General features: G+C 53.3%; 1 protein-coding gene across 2 annotated transcripts; it reads left to right on the top strand.

The window, feature by feature from the left end:
- The first annotated feature begins 852 nt into the window (after nt 1-852).
- Nucleotides 853-16,546, top strand: RTN2 (reticulon 2). 2 transcript variants are annotated; one of them, XM_078380111.1, is made up of 11 exons: nt 853-1,014; nt 3,886-3,930; nt 4,625-5,119; nt 5,913-6,170; nt 8,454-8,573; nt 10,919-11,126; nt 11,720-11,858; nt 12,682-12,751; nt 13,619-13,665; nt 14,177-14,235; nt 15,333-16,546. In XM_078380111.1, the coding sequence occupies exons 1-11, from the start codon at nt 984-986 to the stop codon at nt 15,373-15,375; spliced, it is 1,515 nt and encodes a 504-aa protein (XP_078236237.1). In that variant the 5' UTR covers nt 853-983; the 3' UTR covers nt 15,376-16,546. The 2 variants fall into 2 exon arrangements, with proteins under 2 accessions (XP_078236237.1, XP_072835644.2); XM_072979543.2 differs by lacking the exon at nt 8,454-8,573.
- Nucleotides 16,547-17,072: the final 526 nt, after the last annotated feature.

The raw sequence follows: 17,072 nt of genomic DNA, 5'->3' as shown, positions 1-17,072 counted from the left end.
CCAGTGTGGTGAAGTGGACAGAGCAAAGGGCTAGGATTCAGGAGACCTGGGTTCAAATCCCTGCCCAGCCACAGAAACTCATGGGTGTGACAAAACCTCCTCTTGAACATCTCACAGACCCCTCCATGCCCTTCACTGTGAAAAGCAGGAAGCAGAAAGAAGTGGGGGAGACAGACAGGTGGGCGGCTTATACCCTGGGGACACATTTCTGTCTGTTGCAGAATCCAGCTGTTCCTGGCGCAGAATTCCCCCACCGTCCGTCTCTGTTTTTTCACTCTTCTTTGCCACACATCCGCCTCTTCCCCAATTTGCCAGCCAGGCGGTGCTCGGCAGCCTCTCGCCACTGCATGGTGGGCACCTCCTTTTACTATGCAGGGAAAGGAGGCGGGTCTGGGGGGGATGAGTGGCAGGCGGGTCTCTTCCTCCGGTCCTCCAAGAGGAAGGCGCTGGGTACCACCTTCCTCCGGCTCCCCTTCGCAGCCACACCCTGCTGCTCTCAGCCTCCCTCCTTCCCTCCCTCCTTCGCCCTCCCCTGCTGCTCTCAGCCTCCCTTCCTCCTCCTCCTCCTCCTCCTCCTCTTCCCCCCTCCCACCCAAGGTGTGCGGTGCTGCTCCTCTCCCTTCTCTTCTCTTCCCTTCCATCCTCCCTCCCTCCCTCCCGGGCCTTCCCTCGCTCTTTGTCTGCGGCTGCATCCCAGCCTCGCTGCTCCGCGCGCGCCTTCGCCTTCGCCTTCGCTCGGGCCGGCCGGCCTTTGTCGAGGAGCGCTCGCCGCCGCCTCCGCTCGTCCGGCCGCCCGGCGGTGGGTGGGCCGCAGCCGGGGCTTCAGGATGGGGCTGGGGAGATGAGCCCGAGCAGCAGCAGCAGCAGCCGGAGGAGGAGGAGGAGGCGGCGGCCCGGGCGGCCCGGGGGAGGGCGACGGCGGCGCGGCCACAGCGCACCCCCGGGGGCCTCCCGCATGGACCTCGAGGCGGCCGGCTGGGGCCATGGGTCAAGTCCTCGGATTTGCCCACTGCAGTAGGTATCCCCGGCGGACGGGGTGGCGGTGGGTGGGTGGGCATTAGAGGGATGGGGAGGGCGAAGGCCTGGCGCGCGCTCGCTCTCTCTCTCTTTAGGGAAACATCCACTCCTCCCTTTTCTCCCCTGATCTGAGTCTCTTTTCTTAAAAATCCGTGCTAAGCAGGGCAGAGGGCCAAACACACACACACACACACACACAAACACACACACCATTCAATAGCTTTTTAACGGGGAGATGGTGTTGGTGAGACCACTGATGGTCTCCGGGGTCAGAGAGGGATGATAGCCTCCATACCAGCTGGCACATACCTGGTCTGGTCTGATTCTGGCAGCTAAGCAGAGTTAGACCTGGTTGGTCCATGCATGGAAGACCATCCAAGGAGTTCCAAGACCTTTGAGGTAGAGTTAACTGGGAAAGGATCCTGACCCAGAAATAGGGACATGATAGCCTGTTAAGGGCCACTGGGCCCAGCTAGCAGCCCAGGGCCTCACCCAGTATGGGGCAGAGTCCAGTGTCCCTCGTTCCACTTTGCAGTGGTGGGCCTGGATGTCCGTGGTTTCAAAGGGATGCCCCAGAATGTTAAAAACCCACCATCCATCTATATACTGACCTTCCTTGCATTTCCCCTTAGCTGGACCTCCAGAGGTTTGTTTGTAAGCAAGAGAGCACTCCTTCCCCACTGGGGGTGGGGGGGATTCTTCCCTTTGTCCCATGGCTGTGTTATGATGTTACCTGTGCTGAGCTCTGATGGAGAATCATCCTGGCGCTGTGCAATCTGTGTGCAGCCAGGAAGGGCTGGGTTGGTTGGTTCATTCTTGCTTCACATCTTCCTGAACTGATCTTCTGGCACAAAACATGCAGACAGACAGACAGATAGTGAGCAAAACAAACACAGGGAAACCTCCTGGGGCCCCCAAATTTATCTCCACCACCATGTGAGGTTTTCTCAGCCTTCCCATTCTTTAAAAAAAGCAAGTGGGGGGGTTGGAGAGGAAGCATCCTGGGAGTCACGTACATGTGGCAGCAGGTTGTTAGTGTCAGGTTGTGAGTGCAGGGATCATGTTTTGTACAGCATTTTGCTGGACGTGGAATGGAAGGAAGTCCATTGACACCATCATCTTATCACGGAGCGGAACTGCTGGAGAGCCCCATGGTTTGAGTCTCTGGCTGCAGAGCCAGAGGTTGGGAGTTTGATCCCCCCCCCACATACATGCACCTCCTTGATAGGGGCTGGACTCAGTCATGCAGAAGGTCCCTTCCAGCTCTGCCGTTCTAAGGTTATTGCTACTATATTATTAAGTTCTGTTGGGGCTTGGGTCTGGCTAAGCATACGTGGAGCTTTGGAATTGTTATTTTTGGGGGCCTGTGCCTCTCAGAGTCTGGCTGGGGGGTTTTGGGCGCTGGCCACTACCATCACCACAACAGAACCACCACCATCATAACAACAACAACTGTGACTGTGCCCAGGCCCTGTGAGAGGACTTCTCTTCTCGTGCCAGTAATCCTCTCTGGGGAGAAGAAAGCGAGGTCTTTAAAAGTTAGTTGGAATGGAGGAGAAGTGGAGAGACCAAAACCTTGTCTCTGCCAGTAAGAGGCATTAAAAAGGCAATAAAATCGGGTGGCGTTACACATTTTGACCCTGGTATTTAACACTCGCTTTCTTAGGAGATGATGGAGGTGCTTTTGCTTACAACTCAAGGCGCTGTCCTGGAACTTGGCAACAGGATAGCTTCCAGGATTCTTGAAGGCATATATATGGTGCTGTCCTTTTGACCCCAAACCCTACTATAACTGAGCTTAACCATGTGCAATAAAAATAAACGACCTTTTCCTCTTTCTTACTTTCTAACCTCCATTCCCTTCACATTCCACTTTGTTCTGCCAGCTCCATGTATCATCCTTTCCTGTAGGCTCCTTGGGGCAGGGGCCTATCCTTTGGTTCAATGTAAGGCAAAGCATGCTGCATTGATACATTAAATAAAGTACCGTGTATTCCTTCACTTTGGTAATTAAACCATGGAACGGCAGAAGGAAAAACTGAGCTGTTGCTGTAAGCCTTGAGGCTCAAGGAGTATAATTTGATTTGAACTCCTCTTCCAAATGCCTTTTCCAGGTCAAAACCCCTACCGTCTTGGTGCCTCCAGTGGGTGGGTAAAGGGTCAATAGTGCCAGATGGGTCCGCAGTTATTCCAGGCCAGCTCAACTCTGGCATTCCCTCTCTGTCTTCCTGACAGTTTTGATGCTTGCTAGGCAGGGCCCCATCCGAATGACTGCAGGGTATGGTTTATTGACCTACAGCAGTCATGGCACAACTCCAGGTGATGCATTACATGCTGCTGCACTTTCAAATCATAAGACTTCAGTCACAGGCAGGATGACTGGAGATCCCGCCTTGAAATGTATGCTGGTGCATGCATGCGCATGCGAGAAGCCAAAAGCATCAGCTTGTCTGCATTCACAGGTGAAACACATAACTAGTCCTCATGAGTGAGCCTTCAGCTTAGTGCTTAAATGATGATGATAATGCTTAAATGATGTGACTCCATATTTATTTTGTTTTATATGACACCCCCATTCTTCCAAGGAATTGGACATTTTTTTTCCTCCCAATAACCCTGTGAGGTAGGGCCAGTCCTATTATCCCCGTGATGCAGATGGAGGCATTGAGACAGAAAGAGAAAGGCCGGGCTGATGAGGCCACCTCATGAGTCTGCCACAGAACACAGAAAGGCATCAACTGGTGGGTAAATGTTGGAGGATGACCATTGGGTGCTTTCTTTTGATCTTGAAGTCCTGCAGGTGACTCCTCTTGTCCATGTGTGCTTATGTGATTCAGGGATCTAAGGCTGTCCCTCTGTTTCTTGCAGAAGAATCTCCTTCTACTGCCTCCACCACACCAGACTCTACAGATGGTGAGTAGCCACCGCGGCTGGTGAAGAGTGGCTGGCAAAGGTTGCAAGCTTGCAGGGCTGGGATTTGGTAGCTATGTTGTTCTTTCCAGGGGTTCTATCCTCTCTCCAGGAAATCCAGATCTCAGAGCCCTTTAACACAAAAAATAAGGCAAAGCCCCTTTATTGGGAGGGGGGTAGCATCTGCTCTGTGAATTTACAAGTGCTCTCCAAGGTGCTGAAATCTCTACTGCCCCAAATAGGCTCTTGTGAAGTTTGGCTAGAAGCTTGGATGCGTCCAGAACTCCTATGAAATGAGTGCCACCAGCACTTCCTTGCAGGGAAGGAAACCCGTATACCTTATGTTCAGGTGTACATCCTCGCCGAACTTGGAGAAGTTCCTTTTCTGGAGTACACCTCCCAGAATCCACTGGCTTTTCCTGAGAAGGAAACAGGATTCTGGGAAGGGCGGTACTCTTCCAGCACCCAAATTCCTCTGTTATATTTATATTCCTTGCCCAAGAACCTATTCAGACCTGGCGCCAACCTGAAGCTTCCCACCTCTGCACTCATTGTCCACTGAGCTGAAGTCTACCTGAATTTTTTTTCACATCGAGGGTCACCTCTGATAGATGGGGGGGAGAGGGGGGTGACAAGGCAGAGAGGACCTGGCGGTGCCCACCCCATAAGCTTCAGCCTTGGCCTTCTTCTGCCCCAGGTGGGAACGATGAGTCAGACTTTCCCGAGCTGCAGACGGCGCGGGAGTTCTCAGAGGATGAAGAGGAGGCCTCCGTGGAGTGGGGGACGCCACGGGAGCTGACCTTCTCCTACATCACCATCGCGGCACCCCCCAACAGCAGCCCCACTTTGGGGGATCATGGCCCTCGGGGCAGGCGAGACTCTCAGACCCGCCGGGCTCGGGCTCCTCTGCCCCGTACGGAGACCTGTGAGACTTTTGTGCCCGCCCTGGGGGACAGTTTGGAGAACATTCCCAGCCTCTGCCCTTCCCCGGAGGGAGAGGGGGCTCCCCCTCCAGGCCACGGCCATGGACTGGACCCCTTCACAGGCTGGGGGGTCCCTACGGGCTACATCGACGAACCAGAGGGAGCGGAAGGGGAGGAGGCGGCGGCAGAGGCTCCTTGTCCCCGCCTTGTCAGACCGACCTTAGAAGCAGAATGGAGCAGCAGTAGCAACTCCAGAGCATCATCCTCAGGTATGGAGGGGGCCTCTTTTGAAGTAGCTGCCTTGTCATGAAATATTTCAAAGAGGGAGGCAGCTTGTAAAGGTGACGGCAAAATGTGACCCTTGTCTTTTCTTTCTTCCTCTTTCCCAAAGCAAGTAGCACCTGGGTCTTACATAGCTTGTGAAAAGGAAAAGCAACCAGTTTCAAATTGGGGGAATGTGCTGAAAGGTGAAATCCAGTGGGGATTTCTGAAGTTTATGAAATGCTGAGATTTTGTACTTCCAGATCTCTATTGAAATGTCTTCAGCTGTTTTTGATTGTCGTAAAGCGAAAATCGGTTCCCCAACCAGGGAACTGATCATCGCTAAGAGAAATTCCCCCATTTAGACCAAAGATCATCATAAAGCGGATTCGTCGTAATGTGGGGCAATCGTTAAGCAAGGCACCACTGTATAACCACAGCCTAGGTATTTAAGGAGTGCTTGGCTGTGGCTCTTCTCCAGAGTTTCAGTATGGAGGAAGTGGGGCTCCTAACCCATATTGTGAAGTAGTTAATAGTTTGTATAAATCAATCCTTCTCTAAGGAGAGCCCCGCACCCTGCCAAATCTCATGTACTGAAAATGTTCAGTATCTAAATCTTGAAACCTCCTTCCTCCCTTACCCTGCAGGCAAATATTAACTGTATAAACACTTCAGTGGTGCTTCTGATTTTTTTTTTTAAGAAATGGTAGTGTTTTTGTGTAAGAAAGCAGGGATCAGAAACCAAGGAATTTAGGGTGGTTCTGGATGACTTAATCCACAGCAAAGTCCCCTCTGCTCTAGATACTTCCCTGGAGGACCTCCCACCACCTGACGCCTTAGCACCCCCACCTGAGGAGGGATGCCCTTGTGGTGCTGAGCCCATCCAACGCCAAGCACCATACACACCGGAGGAGGCTCTGAGCTCCCAACACCTAGCCCTGGAAGAAATGATGGAGGAGGCTCATGAAGACGAGGAGGGCCTGGACCAGGAGCCAGTCACACAGCAGCATCAAATTGAGCCGGACCAATCAGGAAACATGCTGGAAATGTTTGATACAGGTGAGCCAAGGACAGAGGGGGTGGGGGGGTTGATGTACCCGGCTGTTTGGAAGTTCTTGAACGAATTGACGAATGCAAAGATCAGCGAGCAAACAAATTCTCCTCCTGCTGGCCTAGAAATACAGGGGGTCAATAGGGGTCTCCCAGGATTGCTACCCCCATATTTATGATTTTTTAACAGGCCCCTTGGAACCTCAGTCACGTCTACCCACATATTCTGCTCTGTAAGCTTTTTGGCCTAAAATCCTAGGAAACGGAATTTTTCCATCCTGAATCTCCATCCTCACGGCTTGAGCATGTGACGTTTAGACAGGCACAGACGCCCCCTTGCCTTTTTCCTTATCGCGTGCTCAGGAACTGCTGCTGCCAGGATTCACTGAATGGCCTTCAAATTCTTCACAGAGCCTTTACATTGTCTGCCTACCTTTCTGCCTCTCTCTCTCTCTCTCCCCCCTCTTCCGGGGCCTGCCCCTAGGTTTCAGGATCTGGCCCCAAAATTAAAGGAAAGGGATTCTGATGGTTGTTGTAGGTTTTTCGGGCTCTTTGGCCGTGTTCTGGCAGTTTTTCTTCCTAATGTTTCTCCAGTCTCTGTGGCCGGCATCTTCAGAGGACAGGAGTCAGAACTCTGTCTGTGTTCTGGCAAACAGCCCAAAAAGCCTACAACAACCATCGGATCCTGGCCATGAAAGCCTTTGAGAATACATTGAAAGGGATTCTGCTGAACAAGAAACTTCTAAGACTAGTTAGGGGGAAAGAGGAACTTGAAAGCGCTAGGCTTCACAGAGGGAATCCTGTTGGCCATCCTGTACATACAGAAAGCTGAACTAGAGAAGCTGTTGGCCTCATCCTGTTCCAGGGCTTGTGCTCCTGTTCTCCATCTGCTCAGCTTCTTTACCCCGGCCTATCCAGGCCTCCTTCATCCAGGAAACCTCGCCACTCACTGCCCTGGCAGCAGGCCCAGAGCAGAATTGCGGCCAAGTTGAGTCAGCGGGTATAAATAGCTGTTTGCTGAGAGCAGCACAAACAGGAGCCAAGAGGGTCTTCTGTGTTCGCCTCTCAAAGACGGCCCCCTCTCCACCACCAGTGGAGTTGTGGGGGGGAATTTTGACCTAAGAGGGGGCCCTGTATGTCTCCCTCTCCCTTCCCATCCCATCACACAAGGGCCTGGGTTTGCAGCTCCTTCCTGATGCAAAGCTGCCCTCACCCCCTGGAAGGAGCACCAGCAGGGTTCCAAGGAGAGCGGTCTCCGCAGCTCTCCCCTTTCAGTGCTTATTTTGGGATGTAAACTAGAGCTTGGCAGAGGTGCTTTCCAAACAGAACCCATGGTGGTCGTGCTCTGCTCCATCTGGTCTATGGGGCCCCTGAGCTCGAGAAGAGAATGCACTTTATATGCGCTCAGAGGCACTCTATCCATGATTTCTCCAGCTGTTTGCAAAACAGGCAATGCCGAGGCAGCTGAAAAGGCTCCTTCTGTCAGATCCATTGAGGAAGCGAAGGGCGTCCACTTCCCTGAGCTGTGCCTCGGTTGAAGCTCTCCTGAAACTCAGGAAAGCCGAGAAGTCCTTCCTTCAGCCAGTCTTTTGCAAGGTGCCTCTGTACTTGCCGTGGCTAAGAAACTGTTGTTATAAGTCGGTCGTTTTAGAAGAGGTTGCCGTGTTAGCCTGTGCCAGCATATCCAGCAAAGCCCAGAGGAACCAAAACAAAGCAGGGGGAAAAAAAGCCAGACACGTGTGGCACCTTAAAGACTAACTAAAGATGCTATTTTAATGTGAGCTTTTGTGGACTTTGTGAGAGCTAGTCTTTAAGGTGCCACATGTGTCTGTCCTTTTTTTCCCCCTGTTTGGTTTGGTTTCTCTGGGTTTTGCTGACTTGTTTCCAGTGGCAACGGTGGAGGCACCTGAAAGAGGGTCCTGGCTAACGCCTGACTCCACTTAAATTTTCTTCCAACCTTTGGGGGCTAAAACCGAAGCCTCTCATGGCCTGTTTTCCAAACGGTTCCTCCCCCCCCCTTCCCCCCCCCCCCGCGTGGGCTCTTTCCTTCCCAGCAAGGGCTGCCTTCGCTCAGCCTCCACCGCCTGTCTGCACCCCCTCACCCTGGAGGAGGAAGGGGGGGGCAGCAACCGGCCACGGGAGATGCTGTGACAGGAGAGGGCAGCTGGGATTTGTCAGCTATTAATAGCCTCCTCTCCTCCCACCCGCCACCCGCCACGCCTGCGCTCTCCCTGATGTGGGCTTCCTTGTCCTCCCCCCCCCCCAATGACTGGGCATCCCTCCTCCAGCCAGGCAGGCACCCTTGCGTTTGTGGGGAGGTTCGGCTGGACCATTACAGGCTCGCACCCAGGGACCGTCGGAACCAGGAAGGAAGGAAGGAAGGAAGGAACGGGGCCATCATGGCTAACACAGGTGGGCTTCCTTCCCTCCTTTATGAAATGGTCCAAAGAGGACGTTGCTGGGGGTGGGGTGTGAAAGACGGGGGGGGGTGGAGAAAGTTGGCAGAGGAGGGGGCTAGGCTGGCCTGGGCAGGGCAGCCAAGCCTTGACCCATCTTGGGGCCAGTGGCTACTTTGAGCCTCCACTGGAGGTTTGATGGTGGGGCTGCCAGGGGCACATGGAACGAGATCTTAGGACTTGCAAATAGCTATCGAGGATGTGAGTGCATTGTATTGGGGGGGGGGAGGGGATATGCCCTTTGAGAAGGGAACATACAGGGTTGGGGGCATGGCCCTGGTGGTAAATGAATGAGCCCCCCTCCAAAAAAAAAGTCTGAAGGTTTTGCCCCACCCAACGCCATAGGCTCCTGCCTCCTTTTATTCGCTGACTTGCCTGCTTGGCATATGGACCTGTCAGTTATGGGGCTTGGGGGAGGGGAGGCCCCTGACAGCTGCAGCCGGGGGGGGGCCTTTGGCTCCCTGGCCTCTCTTTTTCCGTCCCCTCCTCTGCTCCAGAAATGGTGGGGGCCAACTCCCGGGAGGGACTTGCCGGGCGGCTGGGCGTTCCTCCCGGGGGTGGGCAGGGATGCTCCGATCCACCCCTGGTGGGCGTGGGGGGAGGCCAAGGGGCTTCCCTGCTGCCGCTGGCCCTGAGTGTCATGGGGGTCAGGTCGGGCAGCCCGAGTTCCAGCCATAGATTTCTTGGCAAGCCTTGACTGGTGTCTCTCCCATGGAACGTGGGGAATAAATAATCACAAAGAGTGCCCCTGAGCACGTGCAGAGCATTTCTCTTGTCACAAACAAGTACAGTACAAGGATATACTTCTATATGCAAGTGAGGGACCAAGGGAGGCTGGAGAGTCTGCCTGGAAAAGTTACTTTTTTGGACTACAGCTTCCAGACCTGCCCCAGAGCAGCTGACAGGGGTTCCCAGCCTCGAGTCCCCAGAAATTCTTGGACCACAACTCCCAGAGGTCCTAGCCAGCCCAGCTAGCGGTGAAGGCTTCTGGGAGTTGTAGTCCAAGAACATCTGGGGACCCACAGCTGGGAACCACCGGCCTGAGGGGTCCTGGAAGCTCCGTCCCAAGAGAGCGCCTCGTGTCTCGAGGAAGGCTGGGCGGAAGCCAGTGAGTTGACTCAGCCGTCCAGGGAGAGGAGGGTGGAAGAGGATCCCCCTGAGCCGCACTCGGGGCCACTGAAGGGGCCAAGCTCCCCCTTTTAAGAAAAGAGAAGGAAGGAAAAAAAGAGACCATTTCCCACCCAGCATCCTAGCAGGGCTCCAGACTCGAGGGAAGAGCCCTCCTCCGGTCTGTGGAACGAACGGGCGGATTTCCACCAAGATTGCCTTTAATGGAAACTTCACAGCCTTTGGCAGTGAATCTCAGGTTTGTCTCCCAGCAAACATTTTGCGAAGGGAATCACGGGTGACGAGATGACTGGGGTGGGGAGGGGCGTAAGAGGCGCGCCGGTCATCTTACTGCTTGGGAAAGGTCCCTTGCAGACTGTTTTCGGAGCAAAAGCAAACAAGAAGAAAATGTACAAGAAAAATTACATCACGTTGGAATGTATTTATTATTACTTTACTATTATGAACATGAAATAATCAATTTAAACTCTCTTTCTCTTTCACACACACACACACACACACACTTTAAGTGTAAATTGGAACATGTTTAGCCAAAATAGATATTTTACACTGAGTAGGATTTTTTTAAAAGTAGGTTTACCTTGTGTGGTGCATTAATTATTTATTTATTTATTTATTTATTTATTTATTTATTTATTTATTTATTTATTTATTTATTTATTTATTTATTTATTTATTTATTTATTTATTTATTCTACTTAGAATGTTCATAGACACTTAAATTCTTCAAGCAGAAAAGGCCAAACACAGGGAACTTTAGGGCTGCAGGGAGGGAAGGGTTTTGAAAAGTGGCTGGGGGTGGTAAAGTTTCACAGAGCACCAGAAGGATGCGCACCTTAGCGCAGGAGAACTGCCGACTTGCTGGGAAAGCCGGCCAGTTCCTTGTGGGTCGGTCTGAAACCTCGCTGGCCTGCCTTGCTTTGTGTAAAGGCAGGGTGGGAATGTCTGTGATCATGTCCAGGGACCAGAAGCCCGTATCAGAGCAAGTGCTTCACAGGCCACATGTTATGTCACAGACCAACCAGCAACACATGCTTGTTACTCACCAGGAATGTTTCTTGCTCTCTCTGTGCCATCTGTAGGTCCCATGTTCCCCATTTTCCAGATAACTCTAATAGATCCCTCCCTCTTCCCCCCCCTCTCTCCCCCCCCTTCTCTCTGTTCTCCCTGCAGTGGCAGACTTGGTATATTGGCGGGACACCCGCAAATCGGCCTGCGTCTTCACCGTCTTCATGGTGGCCCTGCTGTGCCTGCTCCACTTCAGCATCATCAGCGTGGTCTCCTATGTCTCCCTGGCTGCTCTCACGGTCACCATTGCTCTCAGGGTTTACAGCAAAGTGCTCCTGGCCATTCATCGGGGAGAGGGTCACAACCCCTTCCAGTGAGTAAGCCCCTTCCAGGGAGCTGCGGGAGATTTGGGGTGGAAGAGAGGAATCCTTCCGGCACCCTTCGGGTTGGGTGAAATCCAGCGCAGGGAGGTTCTCCCATCCGGGCTCACTGAAATGAGCAGGAGCCCAAGAAGAGGGTCTCTCTGTGTCACACCCCGCCATTCCCCTATAGGCCCCCGGCCCCACTGCTTTGCCTCACTCCCCAGACGTGTGGCTAGCACTGCCCAGTCAACAGCAGCCCAAGCCGTGGCATTTCAGGGCCAGAAGTTGAGACCCTCCTCTCCCCTCCCCACGCTCAGGTGGGACCCCCAAACTTTGGAATCGCCCCAGGCAGAGAAACCCGCCTTCTTCCTTCTTGAGCCTTGCTTGACCCAAGACGTCTCTCCCCACCACTGCATAAAGAGCCAGGGACGCCCAGCCCTACTGCCGAGAGACCGAGCCACCGTGCCGGCCCCTCTCTGCAAGAGCCGCCGTGGCATCGGATGTGCCTTTGCAGCCCTCCTGGGAGTCAGGCACCTCCCGGGTTGGAGCCCCTGCCCTAGCCGGCTGTGTGGGTCACGTTGCCTTTCCCCGCTCCCCTTGCCAGGGCCCAGCTGGATGCCGACTTTGGGCTGTCGAAAGAGCAGCTGGAGCACCTGACGGAGCGGGTGGTGTTCTACGTCACGTCGGGGACAAAGTCCCTCCAGCGTCTCTTTTTGGTGTATGACATGGTGGAGTCCATTAAGGTGAGTGCGCCGCACGTGGGCCCGAGGTACCCCCTTGGAGCAGGACGTCCGTTCAACGGCTGTGGGATAGGGAGGTTTCACTGGGATCTGGAGGACCGTAATACCTGCTTTGACAGCAGCACGGACTGCCTTGGGAGGTGGGGGCTTCTCTTTCATCCCATGGAAGTCTCGGAGATGAGGCTGGGGGATTGCCTCTCCTGGTTATCCCATTCGCAAGACTCCTGCGCTGAATAAGTGGTTGGATTGAGGTCCCTTCCAGCTCTAAAATTATGTGATTCCATACCTGTTGGAATCAGGAGGGCTCAGAAGAAGCAGGCAGTTCCATCTCACTAGCAACACCACTGCCACAATAGTATACAGTTAAATAATAGTATAAGAATACCTTATAGAGAGTCTATTATTACAGCGTCAACTTTCCCAGGTGGGAATGCATGGCCTGTCCTAGCAAACATTGAGGCTTCAAAAATAACACTGGGTGACTGTTGAGAGTCTTTCGGGGATGGCCTGCAGACCGCCTGCGCTCCACCATGAGCAAGTGCCCAGAGGGTCAGATGCTGCCCAAGACTGGGTCACTCTGCTGCTGTCGCTCCACCCATTTCCTGCCGTGGTGGGGACTGGAGGCTAGGCTTGCTGAGGTCCCTGGTGGGAGAGAACCTCTTCTTCGGGTGCTGAAGGGACAAGGAGGGGACGTGTTTCTGTAGCTCCTCCAGCTGACCTGCAGACTTTCTGAATGTCGTTCTACTCAGTGAGAAGGGACCCAGTGCAAGGCACGCCACCTTACACCTTTCCTCTCCCCACCCCTGTTTCCTCTGCCCATATGCAGTTTGCTTTCTTCTTCTACATCCTCACCTACGTGGGAGCCGTCTTCAATGGACTGACCTTGCTTATACTGGGTAAGGTGAGGGTCCTGGAAGGGGGAGGAGGGGGAAGAGCAGGAGGGGGTTGTTTCTCGGGCCATGTGGAGCAGCCCTGAAGCAGGAACCATTCAGTCCCTGTGAGCCACCTAGGATGCTGGGTGGATCAGGGCACAGAGGCAGGGGTGGAAATGTGCATGCCTGGCCGACTCAGGATTCTGGAGATTGTAGTCCAGAGAAAGTGAGAGAGGGAGACTCTTTCATCCCTCTTGCCTCTCAGCAACGCCCACTGAGATGGCTCGCCTGGTGCCGGGACGACTGTCAGTCCCCTGTAGCCCAGGAGAAGCCCGAGGAGGTAGTCTTTGAGGACTTATCCCCTTCCCTTGGGCACACGGCACACACACAATGGCCAGAGCCTCATGCGAGCCCTGCGTTGCCTCTGTGGACCAGGGAGATGAGCCTGGGGAGCTGCTCGCTAAGTCTTCTGAGCCTGGCAGGTTCCTCTTGCAGGCGAAAGTGTCACTGGTGAAGCTTTAGCTGGTGCGCCAACAAATAGTTCTGCCTGCTGGATTTCCAGTGCTCCTGGCACAAGTGCCATCCACAGCATCTGTTTAAAAGCATACCATGCTTCAGAGCAGAACCGTTCCTTGCAGCATTGCTATACTTTCAGGAGGAGAACAAAAGGAGAGCAGTTTTAAGTCAGAAGATTCATGGTAGTTGGTCTTTGAAGGACAGGTTGAAGTGGGCAGCACCAGGGCAGAGATGGGCTGTCTTCTTAAAATTTACATTTCACCCAAATTATCCCAACTGAAATGTCCTCCCGGTAGGTAATGAAAGGGGTGGCCGGAGCTATGGGCACAGGGTTCTGCCTCTTATTCCCCCCCTCTCTTTCTCCTCCTCCTCCAGGTGTGATAAGTGCATTTACCTTCCCACTGCTTTACCGGCAACATCAGGTAGGTGCCTGGAAGGAGGAGGGGAGGGAACTGGAATTTGGGAGGGGGGGCTTACTTCCTAAGACATGAAAAGGAGCCGGGGCCCCAGCCATCTCTGATGCCATGGACCCCCACATCTGTGCCCCACATATTTGCTTGTTGTTCCCTCAACAGAAAGTGTACCTGACCTACAAGTCAGGAGGTGTACAGACTACAACTCTCATGCTGCCCGAGGAATTCTGGAAACTGTAGTTCAAAACCACAGTCCTCTAAATCTCATGCTTTTAAAAATAATTCCAAATATGTAAATGCTTCTGCATTCAGTCCAAGAGTCATTTTCCCCTCCAGTATGAACTGAGTGATGTATGAACACCCATACACTTCGCTTCGCTTTGCTTTCTTCTCCAAACATATAGAATGAGTGGTTTTTTTGGGCAGGAGGGCAGACCAGACGGCTTACTACCTGGATTTCCTAATTATGTTTTCGACTGATTTATCTTAACGAGTCTCCTTTCTGTCTTCTTTTCCCTAGACACAGATTGACCAATACGTGGGTTTAGTGAGGAATCAGTTGAGTAACCTCAGAGCAAAGTAAGTCACGTGTGGGTCCTGGGGACAGCTGGTGGCCCAAGCAGGGGAAGGGTCTCGCCCCCCCCCCCCGATTATGGGGTGCCTCCCAGCTTGGACCACAGGTGGCCTGCGGTGTGTTCCCTGACCCCTCCCCACGGGCCCTTCCCCGTTTCTCCCTCCAGTGGAGAGGGAGATCAGACTTCTCCGTGGCCCGTTCTGCCTGCATGCTTGCACTTATTCATGTTACCCTTCTGGGGAAAAAGAGGCTAGTAATACCTCCAAGGTAAACTGTGCGGTTTCTGTGCAGCATTCACACGCTACCGGGGTGTGTGTGTGTCTCACATCAGCACAGTTTGTAGGTTAAAAAAACAAAATGTCAACACCAAATGTTTGCATTTTTCACAAGCCACAGAGTGGGACGTGTGTCTTGGGGACCGGAGTGTCAGGACCGGCCCTTTTCCCCTTAGCCCCCCAGCGCCCTCTAGCGCCGCTCTGGGAAATGGAGAACCGGAAAGGCTCAGTCGGGGACCCTCAGGGTCGTATGAGAAAGAGACATCTTCCAAAGCTCCGTGTGGTTTTTCCATTTTGTTCTGCTGCGTTGCTCACGTGTTGATGCTCACAGCTGAATAAAGAGTGACTGGAAATGAGGGAAGGACATAAATATGCACCGATCCGGTGCATAAATATTTATACAGTTGCTCCTGGAGCTGGTTTTTTAATACCTGCAGCTCTGACTCCCTGACTAAAAAGGAGGAACAAAAATTAAGTGGAAAGGGGGAAAGCAGAAAGAAGGAAGACTAAGAGTAACCATCTACCTGTAGATCCAGAAAAGTCATACTGGGGTGGGGAGGAACACGACAGGCTCTGAATCCCCCCTGCATTGGTGACACACTGAGGCTGAGTTCCAGGAACCTGAAGGAATTTTAGTCAATTAATTGCATGCATTTTAGTCCTTTTATGTTAGTGAATTCAACGCAGATGGGAGGGAAAGCAGTCGTTCTGAAGGGAAATGTATTTTGGAGTGACATGTGTTGGTTTTTGGTACAGAACGGAAGGCGAAGGAACAATTCATACACCTGCTGCTCTTTTTCTCTCTTTCTCCCCCCCCCCCCCCGCAGGATGCTGGCCAAGCTGCCGACTGCCAAAGCAAAAGCAGAATGAATGAGGCCCCTCCCCCATGCCCCTTTCCTTCCACTTGCTTTCCCAGACATCCCCCCCCCCGCCAATAAACCCTCCGTGTTCAGAAACAGGGCCCAAGCCGACTGACGCCCCCACCCCTGGCCCCTTCCCCTCCTGCAAACGGTTCACTTGCATGTCGCCCACCTCTGGCCTTCCTCTCTGAGCAGGCAGGACAGAGGCGGCCCCTGGCAAAGAGGGTCATATGGGCATCCCTTCAGCACCCCAGCTGTTCCCACCCACCCCTCCCTCAACTGCTCATGGAGGGGCTGGTTCTCCCAGCATGCTCTGCTCCCCTTGACCCACAGACCCAGCAAGCGGGCTGCTGGCCCCTGTCAGCAAAGCAGGTACCGCACCGCCGGTGTCTTCCTCTTCCCTGTGGACGATGGGCGGGGGGGGGGCTGCTTGGAGGATCCCTCACCCCTTAGCAGAGAGGAGATCAAGAGAGAGCCCTGATTGGCATAGAACTGGGAAGCGGCACATCCAGATGCAAAATTAGAAACAAATGCTTCTTAGTGGTCATAAAGTGGCCATGCCTTTTCTGTGGATGACCCTCGTTCAGAAGTGGGGCTTTCCTCCCTGCAGGAGGACATGGGGCTGATCTAGCTCTGCCTGAGAAATGTGCCCAGCACACTGGGTCGCTGGTGTCTCTGAGCCCCCTCCCTTCCTCGCCCCCATCCAGGCAAGTGGCTCATGGAGACTGCCTCGGTTTCATGGGTAGCAGCCTGCTACCCGGCCAGACCCAAACCCAAAGGGGTCAGCTTGCCAACCACTTCATTTTGCCATGATCCCATATGCCTGTGTTTCCCCCACACACACACACACACACACACATCTGCCCCTCCTTGCTGTCTTCCGAATTCAGCCCTGGATTGAGGCAGGGAGAAATCAAGGTCCCTCAACCTGGAGGCAACCCCGCATCTCTCAAAGAGCTCTGCTCCCCCTGAAATCGGCACGGTTTCAAGGCCCGGCAGAATCGTTCAACCCAAGCCCCATGAGTCCCACCCGTGAGTTCTCTGCTCAGGAGGTGCTGGAGACCCCGGCCCCCTCCTTCACAGCCCAGGCTCTGCCTTGGCCACTCCATATGGCTGATGCACAGGGTTCTTTGACTTTGCCTGGATTTACACTTTAATAAAAATGGTTGTGGAAAAAAAAACCCAAGAAAGATGTGCTTGATGCTTGGTGTCCTGCCTCTTTCACACTTCGATACGGGCTGCAGCTTGTAAACAACAACCACAGAGTGCTTTGGGGAGACCTGGGTTCAAATTACTGCTTGGGTATAAAGCTCAGTGGGTAAACATGGGTCTCTCTCTCGCACACACACACACACACTCGGCCTCCATCACAGAGGAGGAGGTGCGGATAAAGTGGGAAGGAGTCGAGTCCTGTGTACTGCTCATGGGAAGAGTGTGATCTGCTGTCCAGCTGATTCCCGGTTCTGGTGACCCCTTCTAGAGACAGAGTTCTCTACAATGGTTTGCTGTTCTGCATAGCAGTACGTTGTAGTCAGAAGCGGTGGCCATAACATGGGAATAGCCTGGGAATTGTGCCGCTTCCCAAGGCCACAAAGGTGGGGTATAGATTGGAGAACTATTTTAAAAAGCAAATGTAGACCACTCTTAGCTGGCTAGACAGTTCAGTGAGATAGGTCTCTGTTTGGAGAGCCAGAAGTTGGGAGTTTG

Source organism: Pogona vitticeps, chromosome 9 (genome assembly GCF_051106095.1).
Source record: "Pogona vitticeps strain Pit_001003342236 chromosome 9, PviZW2.1, whole genome shotgun sequence".
Classification (NCBI taxonomy): Eukaryota; Metazoa; Chordata; class Lepidosauria; order Squamata; family Agamidae; genus Pogona; species Pogona vitticeps.
The sequence above is the reverse complement of the archived record's forward strand: the minus strand, read 5'-3'. Positions and strand labels throughout refer to the sequence as shown.